The 25,198-nt window shown below is 35.9% G+C and overlaps 2 protein-coding genes across 2 annotated transcripts; one reads left to right on the top strand and one right to left on the bottom strand.

The window, feature by feature from the left end:
- Positions 1-10,683: 10,683 nt before the first annotated feature.
- On the bottom strand, positions 10,684-14,289 carry LOC111882211 (30S ribosomal protein S1, chloroplastic). Its single transcript, XM_023878567.3, has 7 exons — positions 13,924-14,289; positions 13,059-13,334; positions 12,837-12,917; positions 12,436-12,717; positions 11,802-11,912; positions 11,103-11,189; positions 10,684-10,955 (listed from the first exon to the last, which is right to left on the bottom strand). Exons 1-7 carry the CDS (start codon positions 14,227-14,229, stop codon positions 10,851-10,853), a joined length of 1,248 nt encoding a protein of 415 aa, XP_023734335.1. The 5' UTR covers positions 14,230-14,289; the 3' UTR covers positions 10,684-10,850.
- Positions 14,290-18,354: 4,065 nt separating this feature from the next.
- LOC122196553 (uncharacterized) lies at positions 18,355-22,171 on the top strand. Its single transcript, XM_042899581.2, has 6 exons — positions 18,355-18,449; positions 18,540-18,681; positions 18,773-18,916; positions 18,997-19,368; positions 19,805-19,987; positions 22,142-22,171. Exons 3-6 carry the CDS (start codon positions 18,788-18,790, stop codon positions 22,169-22,171), a joined length of 714 nt encoding a protein of 237 aa, XP_042755515.2. The 5' UTR covers positions 18,355-18,449; positions 18,540-18,681; positions 18,773-18,787.
- Positions 22,172-25,198: the final 3,027 nt, after the last annotated feature.

Raw genomic sequence — 25,198 nt, 5'->3', positions numbered from 1 at the left:
CATCGAAGATGCTGCCAAGCAAATAAATGAAGGAGAATCAAGTCCAAACGACCCGCCACAACACGGTGCTTCAGTTGAGGGGGAGGATCCACCTTCTTTAACACAGACAGGCTCACATGTTGAGGGGGAGAACTGTTCTTCAGCTGCTCCCGAAATCCAATCTGCACCCGAAAGTCCTGCAACACCTGAAAGCTCAACACCACCTGAAACTCCTATAGCTCCGGAAAGTCAAGATACACCTAAAAGCTCATCTGTCAAGGGGGAGAATGTCGATATGTCTTATGACGATGATAGTCAATCTGAACTAGAAGAGATGGTAAATGCTGAATTGGATCCATCCTATGATCCAAATTACCCTCCTCTTGTCAAATGGACCAGAGATCATCCTGTTTCACAGGTTGTCGGTAATGTCTCTGAAAAGGTCCTGACCCAATCTCAACTAAAGGCAAGGCAAACTTCCTTATTTTCAAAAGTAGGTTCTGTATGTTTAACTCCTTCGTCTCAAAAATTGAACCAAAGACAGTTAACACTGCTCTTGATCACTCCGATTGGGTTCAAGCTATGCAAGACGAACTTAGTGAATTCGAAAGAAATAAAGTTTGGCGCCTCATTCCAACTCCTCCAGATGCCTCGGTTGTTGGTCTCAAATGGGTCTTCAGAAATAAGATGGACAAGGAAGGCAATGTGATAAGAAACAAAGCTCGTCTAGTGGTGAAAGGATACTGCCAGGAGGAAGGAATCGACTATGAGGAAACTTTTGCTCCTGTGATTAGGTTGGAATATGTTCAAATATTTCTTGCCTATGCTGCACACAAGAACTTTGAGGTCTACCAAATGGACGTAAAGTGTGCATTTCTAAATGGAGAACTCGAAGAAACGGTGTACGTGGAGCAACCTCCTGGATTCGTCAATGAAAAATATCCCAACCACTGTTATATTCTAGACAAAGCGGTATATGGACTGAAAAAAGCACCGAGGGCCTGGTATGAAACGCTAACCAAGTTTTTAAAGATGTCCAAATTCAAACAAGGTTCGGTTGACCCAACCTTCTTTCGTAAGAAGAAAGGTAACCACCTTATGATTGTTCAAATCTATGTCGATGATATCATCTTTGGCTCAACGAATCCTAGCTTAACGGTTGAATTCAGAAAGCTGATGGAGACTAAATTTGAAATGAGCTCAATGGGTCCAATTAACTTTTTCCTTGGTTTAAATATTAGACAGGGACCCAAAGGCATCTTTATTAACCAGGAAGCTTACACGGAGACTCTCCTTGCTAAATTTGGCATGATGGGAGACTCAAAGGTTAAAGTTCCAATGGCGTTCGGCACCAAGCTCACTACATCCTTGGATAAGCCAGCAGTCGATATTACGCTATATCGCCAAATGATCGGTTCTTTAATGTACCTTACTGCTAGCAGGCCTGATATAATGTTTTCTGTTTGTTATTGTGCTAGATTTCAGGCAAATCCTCGTGAACCTCACATGCTTGCAGTGAAGAACATACTCTGGTATCTCAAGCGAACTACCTCTCTCGGCTTATGGTATCCATCCAACTCAGGTTTCTTTGTTCAAGCCTATTCAGATACAGACCTTGGAGGTTGTGGGCTCGACAGGAAAAGCACCACTAGAGGCTGCTAATTCCTTGACGGAAAGTTGGTTAGTCGGCAATCAAAGAAACAGACCTGTGTATCTCTGTCTACCGCTGAAGCAGAATACATCGCAGCTGCCTCCTGTACATCTCAAGTGATTTGGATCCAAAGCCAGCTCCGGGACTATGGACTCAATATGAAAATGATCCCACTATATTGCGACTCTGAAAGTGCAATTAGGATCTGTCATAACCCAGTGCAACACTCGAAGACTAAGCACATAGGACTGAGGTATCACTTCGTTAAAGATCATCTGGAAGATGGGAACGTCGAAATACACTTTGTTCGAACCACTGATCAACTGGCTGACATCTTCACCAAAGCTCTTCCTGAAGCATCTTTTAACAAAATACTACAAGGGCTAGGTATGATGGAATCAGAGTCATTACCAAAAATTACCTCTCAAGCTCAAAAGCAAGAAGCGAAATAGACCGAACGTTCGGGTTCGGGTCTTGCGCTAATGTACCGAAATGAACCGAACGCTCGGGTTCGGTTGCATTATCTGCTTTTCGCTCATCACTCAAAGGTAGTTTCCTTGGTTGTAGATCTTATGTATAAATTTTCCAAATTCATTTCTTTTATTGTCAAAGTTATTCTTTTTTTCAAATCTATTTTCTTTGGCGACCGAAATCAACCGAACGTTCGGGTTCAGTTCCAAAAATTTTCTCACCCGAAATAGACCGAACGCTCGGGTTCGGTTCCAAAGTTTTTCTCAACCGAAATAGACCGAACGCTCGGGTTCGGTTCCAATTTTTTGTGTGTCTCATTTTTTTATTTTATCAAAAATTCCAAAAATATTTTTTTCTTTTCTTTCATAAATTCAAAAACTCCAAAAATATTTTATTTTTTTATTATTATCTTATTTAGCTTGGCTTTTATTTTTTTATTATTATCTTATTTAGCTTGGCTTTTATTTTTTTATTTTTTTCTTTTCTTGTGGGTATATTATTTCACTAGCTAAGTGTCCCTAGAAGCATGCTGTTGTATGCGTCCAAAGCCTCACCTGATTCTGAATAATAGCCTTACTGACCTGGTATAAACAAACCTTGTCTTCCCAATTAGGCTATCATATTTATTCTAATCATGAGCTACCTGACTCTCTTCTCACATGAGATAAGAGTTTTCTGCTTGGTCCTATTTTTATAGCAGAGGTACTTTGGTTTCTTTATACCATCTACATCATTGTTCTCCATCTCCCTCGTTTCACAAACATAACCCTTGAGACTCTCAGGCATTACCACTAAGGTTTATGGTTGCACAATTTCTGTGTTCATGATCTTAGCTTCGTGTCACTACGTGCTAAGTGAAACCCAAAATTCAATACCCATTATGCATTGACAGTGAACAATTAATTTGCTCAAGCTTTCACTAATGAATTGACGAATGTACCACATGAAATCTCTATTTTTCTTTTGAGTGATTCCTATGAAATTGTTAACACCCATAACATTTCTTCCCTTGGGATCCAGTTTTAATTTTTGTTGAGATTTTATATATTTCCTAGCCAATTTAAATTATCTTCAACCTACTTGTTCAACAGACTACATTGGTCTCACAAGTACTTCGTTCGATTTCTATCTTATATCAAGATTAGGAATTCTGAATCGAAGCAAAAGCCAACCTCATAAGCCTAATTAAAAGAAGCCTTTCAACACTTCTTAATAAGTGTCTGATCGTTATTCAACGGGAAACCACACAAACACTTTAAAGTCTCTCTTGATTTTGAAGGAAGAGATTCGTGCCCGGGATCCCCTGCTTCGTGTCTTTATTGACATCACATCATCCCTCAAAAGTGTTGCTTTATTTCTTTTTCTTTTACACACTCAGCACGAAAATCTTTTTGATTTTCCAAAAAACTGGTTTCATTAATTCTAAGGAATTTTAATTGGGTTGGCTGTTATCAAAAGTTGTGGTTAATATTGATCCACGTGGCAATTTTATTTTAAAGATGTCGTTACAATTTAAAGGGATAAGATGACGACATAATGACTCAGGCGGGAGTCTAATCGATTTGATTTCAAACGGCGCAAGAGGGAAGCGTGCGAATCTGAACTGTTTCATCTCCAAACGGTGCCTGAAGGGAAGGCGTGTTATTAGGGGCCTGACATTCTCTCTCATGCGTGATCATCGGCAACCCCAACTGTCATGCATCAGTCAACTCCGAAAAACCCTTCGTTTTTTAATCGAAGATTTGGGAAGATCTTTCTCTCTCCTTAACCCACAGTATAAAAGGAAACATCATCCACCGTTTACCTCTTTACTGCAATTAAAATTCCCAGAGAGCAAGAAATCCTTAAACCTTCACTGTTCATCATCTCCTCCACTTTCTTCATAGCAATGGCAGATTCTTCCTCAGTTCACGCAACATCCCACATCTTGCCCATTCGGCCACAACAAAGGTTGATCATCGATTTAACTCCTCAATCGTATGACGCATTCATGTTCCCCATCATCGAGTGTCTGAAGTTTTCTCCAATCGCTCCTGCACTTACCAAGGCTGAAACTGTTCCGATGGAATTCTTGTCACAGATCTTTGCCACCGCACACTATGACAAGGTCGTCGACAGAATCTTCTTTGATGTCTATGAGCACAAGGCGTCGATTTCAAAGCAGCAGTTTTGCTCGTTGTTAGGGTTTGACGCAGATTCTCCCAGGTTCAATCCGGAATCAATCCCCATGGGTCATCTTTTCAACATGTTCTATAACATGGGATACACGGAGGTGCTTACTACGGTGACGAAATTCAAGAAGTCGTGCCTACCTCCACAGTGGAATGGGATGTTCACTGTTTTGTTCAAGGGTTTATCTGAACGAAGCGTCGGGTCTGATGGAGCTAGTTGTTTATTTCTCTCCATCATGTATGGGATCTACAATGGCAGCAACATGGACTATGGGTCAGTTCTGTGGCAACAACTTATTCAGAGTCTCTCCTCCACTTCCAGACACTCAGAGATCTCGTATGCTCGGTTCTAGACCATTATCACGAAATGGGTGATGGACAAGTACCACGTCCCCATTGTCGCTGGTGCTCCAATGGCTTCAATTGGTACCTTCCATACCACGAAGATCATTGTGTCGGATGCTTCTAAGTTTCCATTCAATGGGTCTATCCCAGAAACGATGTATGGTGATGTTCCGGCTGACAGCAGGATCATTCAGACGTACAAGGAGTTCAGACATTCTGGTCCGAGGGATCTTACTCCGGAGATGATGAAATCAATTCATGACGCCGACAAGCCTGCTCCAAGAGGCAAGAAGGCTGACAAGGGAAAATAAGTGGCCAAGGGGGTGAAAGGCCCGTCTCCAAAGAAGAGGAAACCCACCAGAGCTACTCAGTCTCCACAGCAGAAGAGGAGAAAAACCCAACCGCGACGAAAGTTGATTATCGCTTCCTCCTCAAGCGAGTCTGAGGGTGACAGTTCTGATTCTGAAGGCTATCAACGTGGTAACATTCCACCACGATCTCCAACCCCTGAAGTTCATGTCTCTACTTCTCCTATTTCCTCTCCACCTAAAACCATTTCTATTTCTATTCCCCCCATAACTTCCACTGCTCAAATACCACCCACTTCCATCTCAATACCACCACCAATATTAACCGACACAACCACCACAACCACTGCAGATGTTAGAACCAACGTATCTGATACGGGGGTTCATACTGACGCACCCGAAACCACCCCAGCACCCGAACCCACGCCTACACCCGCACAAACAACACAACCCGAACCTACCCATACTACCGAACCACCAGCTTCACCACCACCATCTTCTCCTGGTCACTCATCAGAGGGAGAAGAACCACTCCTTGGCGGGGAGAATATGACTTTTGACTCGGTCTACTATAGCCCGTTTCAAGTACAAAGCGATGACGATGACGACGCTCCTGTTACTAAAAGGCATCTCCAGGAGCTCCATGACACAATTAACTTGCTCATCGCCTCCTCTTCCACTTCTCAGTCATCCCTATCTGAAGCTGCAGTTCAGAAAATTGTTGACACTTTCTCCAAAGCTCATCAAACTTCACTTGATTCCGCCACCACTGCCATAGATGCCTCCACCAAAGCCTGTCAGGCTACGACCGAAAAAGTCGATAAACTATTCACTGATGCTTCTTCCCTGTTGAAGTCTTTACAGGAGAGTGCCAACGCCGCCAAGACTATGCTGGAACCTATTGTCCACCAACTGGCAACATCAGTCGTAACTGAGTTGAAGTCCTTCGCTTCTCTTCGTCAAACAATTTCTGACGACAACTCAGCTTTCCGAACAACCATCGAAGAGCGTCTCTCCAAGCTTCAAGAAGATTTGGCTACCGAGAACTCTCTCATGGATGCTCTCGCAAGGAAGACTACCGCTCTGAAGGTCAAGAGTACTCAACTCTTCAACTGTTAACAGGAGATTGACTCTCTTCGATCTGAAAGAGATGTGGTTAAATCGTGTGTTTCGGATGTCCACTCTGCTATCTCCAACATCCTTGAAGCACATGACCCCATAATCAATTATTCAGTATGTCGTACCCTTGCCGAGAAGCTCGCTCCCACCCTCGCTCTACTCAGCAAAATCGAAGGGCTCCTTGATTTCGTGTCCATTCCGAAACAAGGGGAGAGAAGGAAACAATGTCTCAATCACCTCCTACTTCCACAGCAACACACACAACTGAACCTCCTCCAGTAGGCCAAGCCTCCGGTTTTGGTGTGAAAGACAAAGGCAAAAAGATTGCTGAGGAGAGTGAAGATGATGATAAAGAGACAATTATCGACATTCTGAAGCGGCAAAGTCGGAACAATGAGGCTGACATCAGTGCTCGTGTGGCAAGAGAGGCTGAAGAAGCCGAACGTAAACAAAAGGAAGCCCACGACCTTCTTGAGAGCAGGAAAACTCTTTTTCCTTCCTGGACTCTTGAGAGACTGATTAAGGAAGCCATTGACACACCGAGTATCTTGTGGCTGGAACCTGTGATCTCTTTAGATCGTTCCAATACTGTCGACTCACAGTTCGACATGCCACTGACCCGAAAGGCGTTTGTTTTTCATGCCTTTGACAACATTGCAGAGTTCCCTCATCCTCATCCACAGGTTGATCGGGACTTAATTGATTTTTATCTGAAGGCTGCTCAACCCCAATACCAGACTTGGAGCGCTCAGAAAATCGTCAATGTTCGGGTCCTGAAGCCGTACAGGGAAGGTAACTTCACCAATGTTCGCTTCAAGGTATTTCGGGGATCTGCCAAGACAGAACATGCTATTTCCCTTGCAAATCTTCCCAACCTTAATCCCCATGATTGGATTATCTTGCACAACATCCTCCTCACCAACGAAGCTGAATACGGTCCGATCATCGACCATTTCAAGAGGATGCTCGTGTGCTACATCATGGAAGTTGCATTGATGGATCAGGAGATTGCGAGCGTATTTAAGAAGAAACCTACAATATCTCCTATTGGCTCTGCCAGTGATCTCAACATGATGCAGATGGGGAAGATAGACCCGAAGAGAAACTCTGTCATGTTTACCAGGAACGAATGACAGAAATGTCTTTTTGCCTTGGCAGACAAACATCTCTATACCACTGCATGTTTGGAACATGTTTTAGGGATCATCCACAGATGCAAGCAGAACACAGCGGATGATATCAAGTACTTTGATGATATGATTCAATGGTACATTCGGTTCAGACGGACTATCCTTGCTCTTATCACACGTCTGTTTGATACTATAGGTGCTTGCATGCTCCTAGAAGGTAACGATAGAATAGTACGATCAGAAAGTTATTATTTAGCAAGTTTATTGTTATCGTTCTTGTAACCCTAAAATCCTCTACAGCGGAAGTTCTTAGTCGAGCTTTGCTGAGGATTGTTTGATCTAATCATTCGACACATCTTGATCTATACTTGTGTTATTTACTGTTTTTACTTCATCGCATTACCTGTTAAGAAGATCTAATCGATCATCAAGTTAATTAATAACTTATCAGATACTCTGTCATATAACTCTAATTACCACTCTAGGTAAAGTATAGTGAGAAGACTCACCTCAGGTAACTCGGTAATCTCGAACTCTGTAAAAATCTGATCTACCCTCCGCCCAATCATACGAAATAAACACTCTTAATCAATACGTCTCTCAAGGCCAGACTATTCCCTCTCTTAGTACTCTCAGAAGGGTAAAAGACCATTTTACCCCTCTCGTGGCTCAAAGACTCTAAAGTTGACCAAACCCTAAAAGTCAACAAAAGTCAACTCTCCGGGTTACGATGTGCGTACCAAAAAAGTACCCTGGGCGTACCCGACGTCCTCACAGAAATGGGTACGCGACCCCTTACGCCGCGCGTACTGGGATTACGTCCCGCGTAGCTCCCAGTTTCAGACTCCTTAGCTTTTGGGGTCTTAAACAGTTAAGACACATGTCCAAATTTTAGATCTGACCATCCCTAAGCCTTTTAATCCATAAAGTTGGTGACTTTAAGCCTTTGCATGGCTGGACAAGTCACTAACACCCATAACATTCCATTTCCAACCATAGAAAGCTCATAACTCAAGCATGACCCCATAACAACGACCAAGTTGGGATTTTTATGGATCTATAACACAAATATCACTGAAATGGGACAGATCTAGGTCCATGGAGTCCATTACTTATAAAGTCTCCACCTTTGGGACCTTTAAACCTAGAAACGGTCCATGCAACATCAAACCAAATAAAGAGGAAAGTTTTGAACTTTATACCTCTAGATGAAGCTCCTTCCTCTGAAGATCTCAGATCCAAACTTGCACTTCAAGCCCTAGCCTCCACAAGCTCCTCTCCTTCTTCTTCACTAACACACCAAGGCACTTTTAGCTCCAAAACACTCACACTCAAGCTAAGGACGATGGAAGGCTCTCTTAGGGTTTCACTCTCTGATATGGAGGCTGAGAAATGAGCCTTAACATCCCTTATATAGTGCACAAGCCAAATATTAGGGTTTGCATCTGGGCCTGCTACGCCCAGTGTAACCCTGGGTACGCCCAGCGTACCCAGGCGAGTCCGCGTCCAACTTAAGCGCATGAGTGCGCGCAGCGTACGCCCCAGTATGCCCAACGTACTCATTTGCTACAAAAACTCACTCCAGGGACTAATCTTGACAACTTAACAAAAGGGTAAGGTTAAATAGCTTTACCTGAGTTTTGGGATGTTACAAATATGAAGCTGAAACTATTAATATATAGAGCTAATTATTTCAGTTGGATTTGAAGGAGTTATCAACATGCTCAAGCCTCTCGAACTGAAGATCCAATATGTTGGAGATCAGATACTAGTCGGAGTTGATACTCGTCAACCGGCTACCTCAGAAGTCAAAAGAGTTGTTTTCAGTATGGAGCTGATCATATGATGATTTATTTTGAAGATCAATATGATATGTTCCATATACATCTCATATCTATAGCTTATCTTTGAGAAAACAATTCATATAAGTTAGAGATTTTATATGATTTACAAATCTGATGATTATAAGCATGATTACTCATCTCCTAACTTCATGCGAGTTTGTCAGATTTGATTAGTATATGTATCGCCATTAGTTGCAGTCATATGTCGAATGTTGATGAATTGTATTTTATTTTGAGATATTGAAAGTTTTCTAAGATTTCTTACTGAACTCTTACAGAGGATGCAGAAAGTGTATTCTTTATGAATCATTGTGCTTAAATGAAAAACTGACAAATAAAATAAATTTCTATTTGTTGAATACTTGTGTCACTATTTCGTGTTTTTTATTGATTCATACACGAATGTTCAAATTCCAGGACCAACAGTTACACATTACAAGGATTTCTATGCACTTTCGAGGCTGGCCACGATTGTTAACTAGTTGTAATTAATATTAGACTTGATATGCTACATGATTACCAAATAAGCTAGTGATAAAATGATGTGAATTACGTTAAATCAAAGATAAACACCCAACCACAATCACATCTTCGTGTCATTTTGGAGTATGTATGATTATACCTAACGATTACATATGGTCATCTCCGATACATTGAACTCTTAAGAGTTTAGTGGATTGTCATATCAACATTCCACTAACTATACCATTTTATCTATTAAACTCTTAAGAGTTCAATGCAATGCCACATATATTTTTATAAATAATATTCATAAATAAAACTAGAATATCATATTAATTAGAAATTAAAAGTTACAAGTTACTAAATACTCCATTTGTTCCATATTAATAGTCCATGTTTACTTCTTGGTTTTTCCCAAAAGAATAGTCAATTTCTAAAAATAAATATCAATTTTACCAAAATACTTTCATTATTAGTTAACATATCATGAAATTAAATACAACAAATGATGGAATTAAATGCAACAAAAGGGTAAAATTATCATTTAATGTAATAAAATTAGTGATAATTAATGTTTCCTTAATTTGTGTGTTTTTTGTTTGTGAACAATAATTTTGGGAAGGAAGAAGTATTAACTAAATATTATAATTTAGAAATTAAAAGTTACAAATAATACATTAAATAAATAAGATGTTATCTTTTTAAAATATTTTTAAGATTTATATTACATTTTTATTGTTTAGAATAAATATATATATAAATTAACTTAACAAATTAAATTATTGAATATAAAATAAAATAAATTATAAATCAAAAAAATAAAAATATACAGTTTGTTTATTGCAAAAAAATAATAATAAATAAATAAAAATAAAATGTTACTTTCTATATAAATTGTTATATTAAATCGAGAAAAACAAATCTTATTTCATGGTTGAATGAAAATTAAACCCCCATTCATCAAACTCTACCTAAAATGCCAACTTTATCCCATTGAACGCCACATCACCCTCTTTTGCTCATTAAACTCTCCATTGACCACCCATTGGGGATGACCTAATACTACATCAACATCTTTTACAAAGCAAAATATATAGTATTCACTACACGAGTCGAAAAGACTATTATGTATCGTAGTTTGAATCAAATCCCAACCAAAATGGCCAATAAGATAATAAGATCTTGAACTGCATTTGACATACATTAAACTGAATGAGATAAAATTTGCAATTATCTAGCTCTGCAAAAGAATCTTTCTACATTAAATACAACAACAAAGAGACCGAAATGGAATGGGAAATCACTTTGTGGCTTCCATATGAAGCATAATTATCTTTTTTACATTAAATACAACAAACGAAAAGATACATTTAAACTTCTTCGCCCGGTGGGCTTTCGTTTAAATCCAAACCCTCTGCAGGCAAGTCTGCGCCAAGTGGACCTAACGTCCCGTCCGAATTCAAAGTCAATCCGCTCTACAAAACCAAAAGTATATCTCTCGGTTAAAATTCATTTTATCTATTTGTTTATTATAGCATCCTACTTTCATTTCTTTTATTAACAAAAAATGAAATTAATTGAAAACACTATTGTTGTGTTGAAGGGGTAAAATGGTCATATACCTCGGGGGAGAATCTAAGCATGTCAGCCCGAGCCATGGCTTCAGCTTGCGCAATTCTTTGTCTGAAGGTCATAGCCATCTCCTCTGCCTGTAAATAATAAGAGAATCCAACTTTATTAATGATAAATAAAAGGGTTAAATGTAAGAAATAGCAATGCACTTATATTGATTTGTTTAAGATAGCATCCTACTTTCTTTTCTTCTTTTTACAACAATGTACCTTAAAAAATTTAACCCAATTATAGCAACGTCATTCAAATACAAAGCAATTTTCACTACTAAAATTGGGTAGATTTTTCAAAGTACAATGTCCTAAATAAGAAAAAAGAATGAAGGTAAATACTATAATTTGTTAATTTATTCAAAGTACAATGTCTTAATAAGAAAAAAAAAACTGAATATACGATGTTGTAATAGATATAAACGAAAGTGGGGTGCAAAAATAAACAAATAAATATAGGTACATTGCTATTGCTTGCATTTAGCTATTATATTTAGATCACTTCATAACCCTACGAATCATGTTAATGAGAAATGCTATTAAACTGCACGATGACTTGCACTCTATCATACTACAGAAAATCATTAAGTGGCTAAATGGATAAAATGAAGAACATTCAAGTGCTTTTGGTATTTTCCCATATTGTAAAAGAACAATAAAGATCACTTTAATCTTTACTAAAGCTAAAAAGCTATTTACCTTCTCAAAAACTAACTTCGGGTTGCGAATCATGTCTCCAGGAGTTGGCTCTAGTTTCTTGGTAGATAGACTAACACGCCCTCTCTCACGATCATGACTTAATACCATCACCTGCACACGACAAAATACTCATTCCATTTCATGTTTTCAATGCGAGACATAACAAAACAGATTGTACTGTGTTTGGCATGCATTGTACTTGGACCGACCGAGACTGATGTTAATGGGACAAAAATTGTAATCTTTTGTCCCACCCAAAAAGATGGAATTGGGTGGGCTATATCTCGTTTGTGCAAAAGACGGAAATGCCCTCCTCATCCTCACCATCGAAAAATATACCTAGAAAAGCTTGTTCAATGTAACAAATGCAGCCTTCGGCTGCATTTATTACAAGGGACCAGATAAGCTTTCTATAGCTGTTTTCGATGACGAGGATGAGGAGGGCATTTCCGTCTTTTGTACAAACGAGATATAGCCCACCCAGTTCCATCTTTTTGGGCGGGACAAAAGATTACAATTTTTGTCCCATTGACATCGGTCTCTATCGGTCAAAGTACAATGCATGCCAAACACAGTATTCTGTTAGTGTCCTGTTTGTTAAACGGGGCCCATGACAAAAATTTACAATTTATACCTTGAGAGTATCACCAGGTTGAAGAACGGTTGCAATGTCAGAGACACGATCATGACTGATTTGACTAACATGGAGAAGCCCATTGACTCCACCAATATCAATGAAAGCCCCGTAGGGTTTCAGGCTCTGAACCGTTCCAGTCACAACTGAACCGATTCCGAGTTGTGCCTGGCTATCAGCCCTGGCCTTACGGTTACTCAAAATGAGTCTTGATTGTTCTTCATCTACCTCCACAAACTTTAATGGAATTTCTTGCTCAAGAAGCTCTTCCGCATTTGAAGTCTGAAAAATTATTACATTACACTTTAATTTTGCATTGAATAGGTGTGTTATAATAAGAATACAAAAAAAAAAAAAATCAAAAACTAAAAGATGGATGGAAGGAAAATATGGAAACATACGGAGGAAATTTGCGAAAATGGAACGAATCCACGAAGTCCCTCAACAATTGCAACAACTCCACCTTTATTGGCACCAACAACCTTCACAAATACATGAGGAAAAAAAAACAAGAGATTAATCATGAGAACATTTCCATTAAGTGTCACATGGATAAATGATGTTTGTCTTGAATAAGTGTTGTATGAAATGAATAAAGATTTTTTATTTTTTGGACATCTTACCTTACCCTTAAGAACAACATCTTCGGCTTGAAGTTGTCTACATCTTTCCCATGCAAGATCATACTGAATTTGGCGTGAGCTCAAGATTAAGCTATCATCATGTTCATTTTCACCAATAATTATAAATTCATCACGCATACCAGGGACTATGCCTGCTTCTTCTACATGCTTTATGCCATGAATACTTGCTTCTCTAACAGGTAAAAATGCAGAAGATTTTGCAGTTATGTCAATGTATGCTCCATTGGCATCTACATTGAAAACTGTACCTTTCACCTACAACATAGCATGATTGTCAATGCTAGTTTTAAAGAAGGAAAATATATAAGTAAGATGAGATCATCACAATCATAATCATCATCAAATCTCCACTCATGCAAGTGTGGATTCACAAACTTATTTGATTAGACAATAAATTTGAAACATGATTTCACTCGTTATGATAAATACTTGATTACTTAAACTCAATGTAGAGTTCTAGTTAAGAAACCCAAAAACCAATTTCAACTAAGCTAAATATTGCTCCAATTGTTTCAAAATGTGAAAGTTGCAGTTCTATTGCGAACAACTTTCTCATTTCTAATTATGGTAATTGTATTTGAAAATTATTACAAAATCATTCAAACTTTCTGTAAACTATATAAAAACCATCGAATATTTCTAGCAATTATCCCTTCAGAAACGAGGTATACATTTGCTTATGGACGTCAAACAAGTAAATTTGCAGCTTCAAAATTTGATGAATTTGAACTGTCTACTCAATTAAATCTTACAATATTAGCTAGGAATAGGAATAGAACTACTTTTGTATCAAAATGAAAAACAAATCCATATGAATATATACTTAAGACACATAGCTACGTACCTTGGATCCGATTTCAGAATTGTAGTCGAACTTCTCGATGGCACTGTGGAAATCTTCAACGGTGAATGCAACACCTTCATACGGAGCTGTGCGGCACCTCTCGTAAGCCTCTTCAAACATCTCTTTCAGTTTCATCCTCTCTCTGGTTTGCGCGTTAGATACAACAGCAGCAGCAGCCTTCGTTGTTTGAACTCTCTTGATTGTTTGATTGGTACTGTTATAACTGAAAGAGGATTTTCTTGATAGATGAGTTGTTGAGAGAGATGGGCATCTCAGACCACCAATTTGCTGTGCCAGGGACGCCATTTGTGCGTTTGTGCAAGAGAAACAAGATTGTGCTGAACTGCAGATTACGCCTGTAGTGATTACTGAGCTGTGAGATAAGGTGGAAAGGATTGGAGGCAAGGGGACAAAGAAATTGGGCCACACCCGAAAAAGCCCATAGTATCTGGGCTAATATTCTAAGTGGTGTCCAAGTACAACTAATCAGATTTCTTAAAGAATTAAAAAGTATTTTTTTTTTAAGTCAATTATGATATTGTATTAATTTTTCTGTTATAATTTGGTCATTAAGATTTCTAAATAGTTTTTATAATTTTGACTAGAGATTTAAAACCTAAAAGTTGGATCGGAACCAGAACCGAACCAAAACCGAAACCATTAGAACCGCAATCTATGGAACCAGTCCGAGCTCCAGGTTTAAAAAATGAATTTATCCGGGTTCTGGGTGATCTAAGTTTTGGGTCCTTCAGGTTTAGGTAAACCGAGTTTAAGAACCGGAACTTATTTCTATGAAAATTTTAAAACATGCATATCTCATTCATTTGAAGTTAGATTGACGTGAGATTTTTTCTTGAGTGTAGTTTATAGTTTGTATATGCTTTTAGACAATAATTTGTCATTTTTGGTTTCATATTCATTTACAGTCCACCAAATTCGGGAAATCAAAACTGATAATTTTTAATTTTTTTGTATTATGTAAAAGTTTTAAAACATGCATATCTATTTCGTTTGTAGTTGGATTAGCAGACGGTTTTTTTTCAACGTTTAGTTTAGAGTGTGTACATGATTTTAAACTATAATTTTATCATTTTTGGTTTCATATCCGTTGACTTACAATCTCCCAATGTTGAGATATCAAATTGAAAATTTTCTTTTTTTCAGTTTCTTTTATTCAATGAAATTTTACAACATGCATATATAATTCGTTTGAAATTGGATTAGTATGCGGTTTTTTCCAACATGTAGTTTAGAGTTTGTATATGTTTTTTTTACTATAATTTTTTATTTTTAGTTTAATATTCAATGACTTACTTTACCTGGTACCAATCGACTCACTTTTATATTTTTGAATTTTTCAGTTCTAGACCCACTTTACCCGGTATCTTATCTGGAAATGGTTCCTATATACCGGTCCGGTTTCTGGTCCTATAAAATCTCGTTAACATGTTCTTGGTTTTTTCAGGTTCAAGTCTATCCGGGTCAAGTTTTAACCCACTTTTATCCCTAATGTTGACCATTTAACCTTTCGACATGGTTATACGTTGACATGTCATGTTAATGTGTTAGTCTTTGGTGATGCGGCAAGATGGCACAACATTAAGTTTTCATCTTTTTCAATTCTTGCATTAAGTTTTCATTTATTATAGATTTTAACACTCCATTCTTTGTTTCACATCATATATCGTTTTTCAATTTTCTTTCAATGTTGATAATTCTCCATTTGAAACCGTATAAATAATTTGCTTACATTTGAAACCGTATAACTTTTTTTTTATATTTTAAAACCATATTGTCTGTATAAACACAATTTTTTTACATTTAAATTGTAATACTATGTATAAATATTTGTTGTTTATATTATAACTATTAAGTTATAAACTCGTACACGGTTGACAAATTCAAAAATAGATAATAAGAAAAACATAGTCTTTAATCATAAAATGGCAAAGATATCTTTAAATAGTAAGGAGTAAACATTAAGGATTTTAAAATGATATTTCCCGATAGGATTTGAATGAAGTAAGGAATAAGTAGGCACTTTAAGTTATATAGCAATATTGTTCAAAATAACAAAAAGATGAATTCCCAAAGACTTATTTATATACAACAATGGATGTTTATTGGTAAGTCTATTATCCTTATCTGATATTTATAATTATAATAGTTTTGTACTATTATCTCTCGATAAGAAAACATGCCACTGACCATGAGTGAGAACTAGTCGTCTTGGAAACAAACCAATATTGGATAATGATTAGATTTCACTCTTATTTATTGTCATAAGAAAACATACATCAAATAGAAATTGTTTTGTTTGAATTTCGAAAGGAATCCATTTTGCCTAAAGTTGTAAAATGCATTCTTCGACTAAACGGTTGATTTCCATTATTACTTCATATATGAAATATGCTTCTATAGTATGATTATATAATGATATCGTGTGTACCCTAGTTCCATTACATAAACCATTCATACTAATATCTAATATAGAGATACAAGGGTAAATGCACAACAAATTTATAGGGATAAATTAGTAGTGTTAAGTGGAATCATCAAATATGAAACAAAATTTGTCAAATGTCAATAAGCACATATTTCTACAAATGACATGAATAAGGAAAAATGTTCATCAATCAATATTCAAAACTTTTATATATATATATATATATATATATATATATATATATATATATATATATATATATATATAATAAATAAAACTCAAATTGCGAAAACTCAATTATCTTATTTGAAAACCCTTTTAATTATGTAAGACTAACAGAAGAAAATTAGCAATAAAATCACTAAAGCTAACTAATTATAAATAGAGAAAATGACAAAAATAGTCAATTATACTAATTGCATTACAAAAATAGCCAAAAAAAATCGGGATTGCATATTTAGCCACCCATTTCGCAGATGAGAAGGCCCCATCTGCGAAATGGGCATCTCATCTACGAATGTACAAGTGCCTGAAGCACAGTTGTGCTTCAGGCACTTGTACATTCGCAGATGAGATGCCCATTTCGCAGATGGGGCCTTCTCATCTGCGAAATGGGTAATATTTAGGTATAAAAACGTTTTTTTTTTTTTTTTTTTTTCATTTTCACCATTCTCTACACAAAAACTCTCTCTAACTTTGGGCTTCTCTCGGAATTTTGGCTAGTTTTTGAAGAAAATGGAGGATTATGTCAACAATCCCGCAAATATGGTTAGATTTTAACTCTTTTAATGTTTAAAGTTATTTTTTTTTAAAGTTAATTTTGTTGTGTTTGATAGTTTTAGTATATTTTTAGTATACTTGAAGTTTAAATGCAAATAGAGACAAGTAGATAATGTTTACAATTTGTTATTTTTGTAGTTTTTTTAGTTGTTGTATAACCTGAAATCTTGTAAATTTTTATCCTATAATTGTTTATATAAACTGCAAAATAGTTGTTTGTATATATATTTGTCGTATAACATTTGTATAAGTTGAAAATTTGTCGTATATATATTGTTAGAAATTGTTTTTATTTGTCGTATAAGTTGAAAAATTTGTATAAAGTAGTCGTATAACTTGCAAAATTGTTAGTTTGGTTGTCGTTTTATTTTTAAATTTTTTTGTTTATATGGTTATATAATGTTAGTTTTAATTAGAAAGATAAAAATTGTTTATATATTTGTCGTTTAAGTTGAAAATTTGTTTAAGTTGAAAATATGTTTAAGTTGAAAATATTTATATAATTATGTATGATATTGCTTTCTATCGTAAATATATTTGTTGTATAACTTGGAAAATTGTTTATATATGTGTATGTTATTGTTTTTTATCGGGGAAATATATATATTAGTAATTAAGAAAGTATTTGCAGTTCGTAATCATATATTTAAAAAAAATATATTTTTTAGTTATCTAATTTGTTTTTGTGTTTTTTTTTGCAGCATGATTTTAGTTTAATGAATACGAAAGCCTTTGCGAACCTAAAAGGCTCTGGCGGTAACATATGGGAAGTCTTTGAAGTTTTAGATGATGCCCGACGTGCTATTTTCAGAAATACCGTCTTTGGCTATTTTATTGATGTCCCTCGTTTACAAGGGGACGCTTTATTGTTTCATAAAATGTTCCTTCATCAGATCCGGCCGGACCCTGTTTTATCTCCAGATGGAATAAAACGTTTATATTTTCGAGTAGGCAATACCAAAATGGTTTATGGGCCGGAAGAGTTTTGTTTGATTACCGGGTTCAATTTTGGGGAGTATCCAAAAAACATTGGGAGAAAAGGGTCGGAAAAATTAATAAGCAGTAAAAAAAGATGTTTACTGCGTGAACGGCTATTTCCGGACCATACTAATAGTTCGGTGAAAATCGGCGACCTGAAAAGTTTAATTTTAAATCAAACATTCCTAGCACTTGACGACCTTGATGCAGTTAGAGTATGATTGATATACATTTTGTGTGAAGGTTTTTTGGGCAAAGAAGTTAACGATCGGGTGCCACAAGATTGGTTTTATTTGGCTGAGAATTTGGATCTCTGGAATAGGTATATTTTCTTTACGTTAAAAGTTCTATTTTATTAAAGTTATAATTTATATAATAATCAATTTTGTTTTTTTTTTTTTTGTTTTGTTAGCTTCGCTTGGGGTAGCTATCTATGGGATTTTACTTATGTTGACCTTGAGGATACGTGGAATAAGATACATCATTATTTATCACTTCCTGAGCGTGGTCAAACTTTAAAGTATTCCGTCTCAGGATTTACGGCTCCAATTAGGGTATAAAAATTTTATTATATTTAAATTGTTTTATTGTTATATTTTTTATTTTAATTTTAACTTTTATTACTGTTATTGTACAAAATTGTAGATATGGATATATGAGATGATTCCGGCTGTTCGTGCATGTGGATTTGCATTGAGAAAAAATAAAGACTTGCCTCGGATGAAAAGATGGAGCGGAACAAAAAAATTGAAATGGGTTGACGTGAACAAGATTTGGTCAAAGATGCAGGTTTAAAAATAATTCGTTTATTATTAATAAAGTTGATTATTATAGTTTTATATGCATTTTTAATATGTTTAATTTTTTAGGAGGGGCTACCACCAAGACAAAACATGTTACCGGGTGATGGTGAGATGACATCTTTTTATTATATGTCATTTCAAGAGTATGTATATGGTGAAGGGAAAGCAGTTCCATCCCCAGTACGGGACCATTTTAGGAGACAAGACGAATCTTCGTCTAGTATGTCGTCCAGTGGTCGCTCTCATGGTAGAGGTCGGGGCAGTGGGAAACACAAGCTAGACGAGTTGTTGAAACGGGTACATGCACTGGAGCAGCATGTGTTTATGAATCAACAAAAACTTACAGAGGTTTTTTATGAAGAAGTGAATAATGAACAATTTTGGAACGACATTATTTTTGAGGAACCGACAGTGTCACAAAGAAATTATGATGAACAGGTTAGTTACACGCTACATTATTTATTAAATTTTATTAACATATATGAATACCTGTGTTCATATTTTATATTTGAAAATATAGGTTGTGCAAGATGAAGTGATGAATAAAAACAATACAACTCAAAATGTTTTTGGTGATACTCAAAACGACAAGGTTGTTATAGATGTTACCTTTACGATTTTAATAATTACTTTTTAATAAAGTGTCTTTCGTTATTAAGTAAAAAGTTATATTTTTAATGTAGGTGTTGGAGGAGAGTAATCAGTATGCGGGGAACAAATTTGATGATGATGTGTTTGATGTAAACGATTATAGTGAAGTTAAAGAGGTTATTATATAGTTACATTAATATTAATATTTTGTTTATTTAGATATTATTGGTTATTAAATTATGTGTATTTCGTTATTAAGTATAAAGTATTATCTTTAATGTAGGAGTGGGAGGAGAGAAATGACAATACAGGGAACAAATTTGATGATGATGTGCCGGATGAAGACGAACTTATAATAATGGGAAATGTAGATTATTTTCATGATGATGATGATGACAAAGAAGTTACACCCGATAAACCTAGGAGTCGAAAACCATCACAATTTTTATGCACTCCTTACACCGAGGTATTCGTTTTATTTATAAACTGATGATTTTATGTTTATGTGAATTATCTGAAAGATATACATTTAAACATTTGAATATTGTTTTTAGTTGCACACGACACCGAAACAAAAAAGAAGAACAAAAAAGAAGGTTGGTATGAAATCAACAAGCCCCGTTCCTCCTCCAGTTTTTGGTGTTGCTCATGACTTCTCCATGTTGCGCCTGCAACCTTACGTAGCAGGCGGTGAGGATGTCATCCAAAATTATGTATTGCATTCATACGATGTGCAGCATCGTTTGTTTAATTTCGTGTTAGATAGAGATTTTTGGAGCTCATTGTTTGGGCATACACACGACGGATGGTTGGAGTCAGCGGTAAATAAATTGTTAATTAATTCTTTTAAAAGTTAATTGTTTTTTAGTCAATAACAAAAGTATCATGTGTGCAGCATATAACCATTTGGTACCGAGTTTTGATGGAGAAACGGTTTGAGAGCGACCGACATATAATAATGCCTCCAAATTTTTTTGTTTATCATGCTTTGGAAGAAGGACAGGACTGGAGGGCGTTTATGGCTGGTATTGCTACATACCCCAACTTCATGGTTGTTTGGTGGGATGTTGATACGGTAAACTTAATACTTTATATTGAAAATAATATCGTTTTTTTGTTATGTTTTTGTATTGTGATGTAAATAAACATAAATTTATTTTCTGATCCTTATACAGGTCTTATTGCCGATTCATTCATCCCCTAATCATTGGCTATTTGGGGAACTACGATTAGCGTCAATGGAAGTGCATATTTATGACAGTCTTGGTAGAGGTGCTTATGAAAAAATCCAATCCGAAGGAATCTTTTCCAAATTTGAACGTCGGGTGGCAAATTATTTGGACAAGATTAAGTATTGGGCGCGGAGGAACATCCCAAGGATTCCATTGAATATGCAATTCATTTATGAAGAAAACGTTCCCCAACAAAGTAGTCATTTGGGAGATTGCGGTGTTTTTCTTTGTATGTTTATGGAGCAATTGGTTTCAGGTCAACCAATACGTGTTCTTATTGACCCAAAGAACGTAGCTTTAGAGTTCCGTCTCCGGATGGCAAAAATTATTTGGGGGTCTAGTCCTGCTCCTCTGTAGTTGGATTATATAAATGTATATACAAATTAATGTTGGATTTCATTATTAGTTTATCTTTAGAGTTTACTCAACGGATGACAAAAAATATAACGTTACGACAATTACAACAATTTAATGACCTACTAATTACTTATCAATAAATTCAACATAAGAACGACCACAACATTTGTTTTAACGTTACAAATACAACAATTTATTGACCAAACAACTTCAAAACCATAAAAACAATATTGAAAAACTTACAACTTGTAAACAAGAACTGCCAAGAACAACACCCAACTACAAACCAACGCTATCTTTAACTTCTTATTTTCTGATTGAAAGAGCTTATTAGAGTTAGCTACTTTAGCTATTACCATAGAAGATTGGTCATTCTCTTCATCAACCCAACTGATAAACCCGCATTTTGGTCCCTGTTAAATTTAATATCCACAGTAAGAAAATAAATTTGTGTCATGTAAACACGAGGGTTTAAATTTGAATGACGGTAAGAACATGATACCAAATACGGGCAAGCGTAGAACAATCTTCCTGGGTTTTTAGCTGTACCCGAAATCCTAACGATACGTTCTCCTCCACAATTGCAGTATGCCATTAGCCTTCTTATTCTTTTAAATCGGAGGTAGTTTCTCAGTTAAATTTTTTCATAATGAGTGACACCCATTTATAGAATAAATCATATTACGGACAATTCTTTTTGACTATGAAATAAACTGGTTTGACTATGAATTCAAAAAGTTCAACTATGGAATGCAGACAAGTACATTCTGTAGTATTGTCATGTCGGTCAGTGAAATTTGACTATGAAATGAACTGGTTTGACTATGAATTCAAAATGTTCAACTATGAAATGCAGACAAGTACATTCTGTAGTATTGTCATGTCGGTCAGTGAAATTTGACTATGAAATGAACTGGTTTGACTATGAATTCAAAATGTTCAACTATGAATTTAAAGGGTTAAACTATGAATTTTGATCAGTAGAGATACAATATCTTCTATTTATAATTCCATTTGTGTGATCATTGTAGAGCACAATTATCGATATTGAAAATGAGTAGTCACAGCCAAAGAACCTTTTCTCAACTACCAATTTTCTTGCATAACCTTCAAAGAACAAATCCTAATACCTTCACAGCCATTAAGAAAACCGATAACAACCGCTTTCAATTCTGTTTTGTGGCTTTAGGTTGCGTGGTATAACATACTTCTTTTATTGAGTTATACAATATTTCATGATAATGTATGTCGATTAATTCTTACATAACACTAATATGTGTTCGTTTTTATGTAGATTCGTACCTTCCTTAGGTGCATGATACCGCTAATATATGTGGGTTATTTACCCCTTCTTGGGAGCTTTCTGACAACAATGTACTTCGCAGTGGCTTTAGATGGAAATCATGAGCCACTACTCTTAGCACTTGGTTTGGGAACCTTACAGTGTGAAGAATCATGGAGATGGTTCATGATGAGGTTAAGAGATTGTTTAGGTGAGGACACAGAGGTTGGTTTCATAAGCAACATGTGTGATAACATAGACTTTGGTGTTGACAGTGCCTACCCGGATTCCTATCATGGATATTGTCCTAAAGATATAGCTCGAAAGATACGTGAGTCTATCGGACATAACAATACGGAAGTCGAATCGTTGTTTTGGAAGTCATGCAATGCATATAGCGTTGATGATTTTTACTTGTGTTTCGAAAGGTTGCAAAGTACATGTAGGCAACCACCTTTCTGCACCTTGCTTATGAGTCCAATTTACTGGCTTGACGATATACCGATTTCAAAATGGACAAGAGCATTTTTCCCAAAAATACGTTACAATGTTAAATCGATTGACGTCCCTGAAATTTTGCAAATTATATCCTCACATGAGTTTCCTATAACAACGATAATTGAGTTAACCACCACGTCGATAAAATCAAAGTATGCTGAACGGGCCGAACTGGCTGGTAAGGGAGATTGTTATATTTTGTTTTTTTTATTGTCATGCTATTTTTATTAAAATATCAAATTTTACAGGGAGGTTGTCTGGTGGGTTGACCCCTTACGTTGAGAGTAAGGTTCAAAAAAGTCTCAGCAAGTCTTACAATTGTAATGCAAAACGTTTGTATGGGGATACATTTGAAGTCCATGACACTTTTGCCACCAGCAACGTACAACTTGAACGAAGGGTATGTAGTTGTGGTAAATGGCAAAAAAGTGGTATACCATGTGGCCACGCTATAGCATGTCTAAGAACCCGTACATCTGAGTCCATTCAGAGAATGGTTGAATACAAGTTCACTAATTATGTGTATCGAGTTGCATATGGATCTGAGTTGGTGAATGGTATACCATCATATGAGCATTGGGAAATACCAAATGAAACGGTGGTCCTGTTACCTCCCTCAATGCAGTAGTTATTCATGTAGCACATTTATGTTTTATGTAGTATTATGTATTAGTTTTTTATGTACTCCGTTTTTATTTTACTGCTGTGTTACGTATTAGTTATCCATGTACCCAGTTTATTTTTTATGTCGTATTATGTGTTAGTTATTTATGTACCCCGGTTTTATTTTATTGCTTTCTAAATATTGGCTATTGAGGGAACAACATACATTAAAAGAAATGGACGTTTATTAAATAGTAACGACTAGACACATACAACAACAAGCAACTTAAATAACGAAAAACAATTAACTTAACCAACATGCATATTAAAAATAAGGGACATTCTTTAAAACATTCCATGCATCTAAGTGGGTAAACTCGCTACCATCGTATTGAAAGCGGTATAGTTCCAAAGCCACCTGTCGTAGAATGTCTTCATCCGTATTTGCATGTTCGTTATCCAACTCGTTATAAATACGTTGAAATTGTTTCACCTTCATTTTCATATCTAGAAACTTCGCTTTGACATCTCTTCTTCTTCGATATTGAGTGCGGTTCATTAAATGGTGAAACAAATGACAGACACGAGACCAAAATGATCCGGCACGAACTTGTGGGGGACCCGGTGGAAAATCCACCTCTACAGTTGTAATCCAAGCTTGAACCAAAGCGACCTCCTCTACGTTCCTCCATATACGTGGTGAGTCCATAATTGCAAGGAGGGAAGTAATAGAATACAATTACAACGGATATTGAAATCTATTTATAACGACTCCTTACTTTCCTGGTGCAATGAGTTGTCAACTCAAACAGCAATGTATTGTGTTGTCATTCAACCGGGGATGAATTGTCAACTCGAACAGTGATATGTTGTGTTATAAGTATAGTACACTGCATTCGTCAGTTAATTTTGACTATGAATTGCAGACATATTAGAAGTTTGGACTGCGATTTTGTGTAGAAACTACTATAAATTGACCCTAAGTTACATGCAAAACGTTATTAAATTAACCAATATAGTTGTTCAAATATTGTTTTTTAGATTCTACCCTCTTTGTTTCAATCCAAATGACTTCTATATCATGTAGCAATGAAGAGTTCTTGGTTCTTACACATGCTTATATTCATGTGTACGAGACAAGCAAGTTGAATGATCCAATGTTTTGGAGCCGTCTAACAAATATTTTCAATGCTGAAAACCGAATGGCTACAAGAAACGATCGTGACGAACTAGACATCTTAGCAAGATGGTATGAAATGAAAACCGAAGTTCTATTATTCAACGATCTTTATACCAAAATTGACGACACCCGTTTAAATGCTACTGAGGATGTCATCTTGGAAGCTGCTAAGGAGGAATACAAGTCATTAAGTAACGGGTTGGAATTCCAGTTTCAAGCCCCTTGGAATATTTTGAAATATATCCCGTTTGTTTAAAATCTATTTTAGTTTATTATTTGAGTACTAGGTTATTTTCATGTACTAGGTTATTTTCATGTATTTCTTATGTATTTCGTATGTATTTCGTTTGTTTAAAATCTAATTTAGTTTATTATGTGAGTACTAGGTTATTTTCATGTATTTCGTATGTAATTCGTATGTATTTCATATGTTTAAAATATATTTTAGTTTAGTATGTGAGAAACTCGTATGATTAAGTTGAGTTAATATATTTTAGTTTATTATGTGAGAAACTCGTATGATTA

This window comes from Lactuca sativa, chromosome 6, assembly GCF_002870075.4.
Source record: "Lactuca sativa cultivar Salinas chromosome 6, Lsat_Salinas_v11, whole genome shotgun sequence".
Taxonomy (NCBI): Eukaryota; Viridiplantae; Streptophyta; class Magnoliopsida; order Asterales; family Asteraceae; genus Lactuca; species Lactuca sativa.
Note: the sequence above shows the minus strand (reverse complement) of the source record. Positions and strands in the feature narration are given on the sequence as shown.

What these genes read in the sequence shown, in the direction of transcription:
- LOC111882211 (XM_023878567.3), bottom strand. Translation starts at nt 14,229, where the DNA reads ATGGCGTCCCTGGCACAGCAAATTGGTGGTCTGAGATGCCCATCTCTC. An exon ending in CGAAGTTAGTTTTTGAGAAG is followed by an intron (nt 11,190 to 11,801) that starts GTAAATAGCTTT and finishes TATTATTTACAG; the next exon opens with GCAGAGGAGATGGCTATGAC. An exon ending in TGCTTAGATTCTCCCCCGAG is followed by an intron (nt 10,956 to 11,102) that starts GTATATGACCAT and finishes TTGGTTTTGTAG; the next exon opens with AGCGGATTGACTTTGAATTC.
- LOC122196553 (XM_042899581.2), top strand. Translation starts at nt 18,788, where the DNA reads ATGATTCCGGCTGTTCGTGCATGTGGATTTGCATTGAGAAAAAATAAA. An exon ending in AGATTTGGTCAAAGATGCAG is followed by an intron (nt 18,917 to 18,996) that starts GTTTAAAAATAA and finishes TTAATTTTTTAG; the next exon opens with GAGGGGCTACCACCAAGACA. An exon ending in TATGCACTCCTTACACCGAG is followed by an intron (nt 19,988 to 22,141) that starts GTATTCGTTTTA and finishes TGATCATTGTAG; the next exon opens with AGCACAATTATCGATATTGA.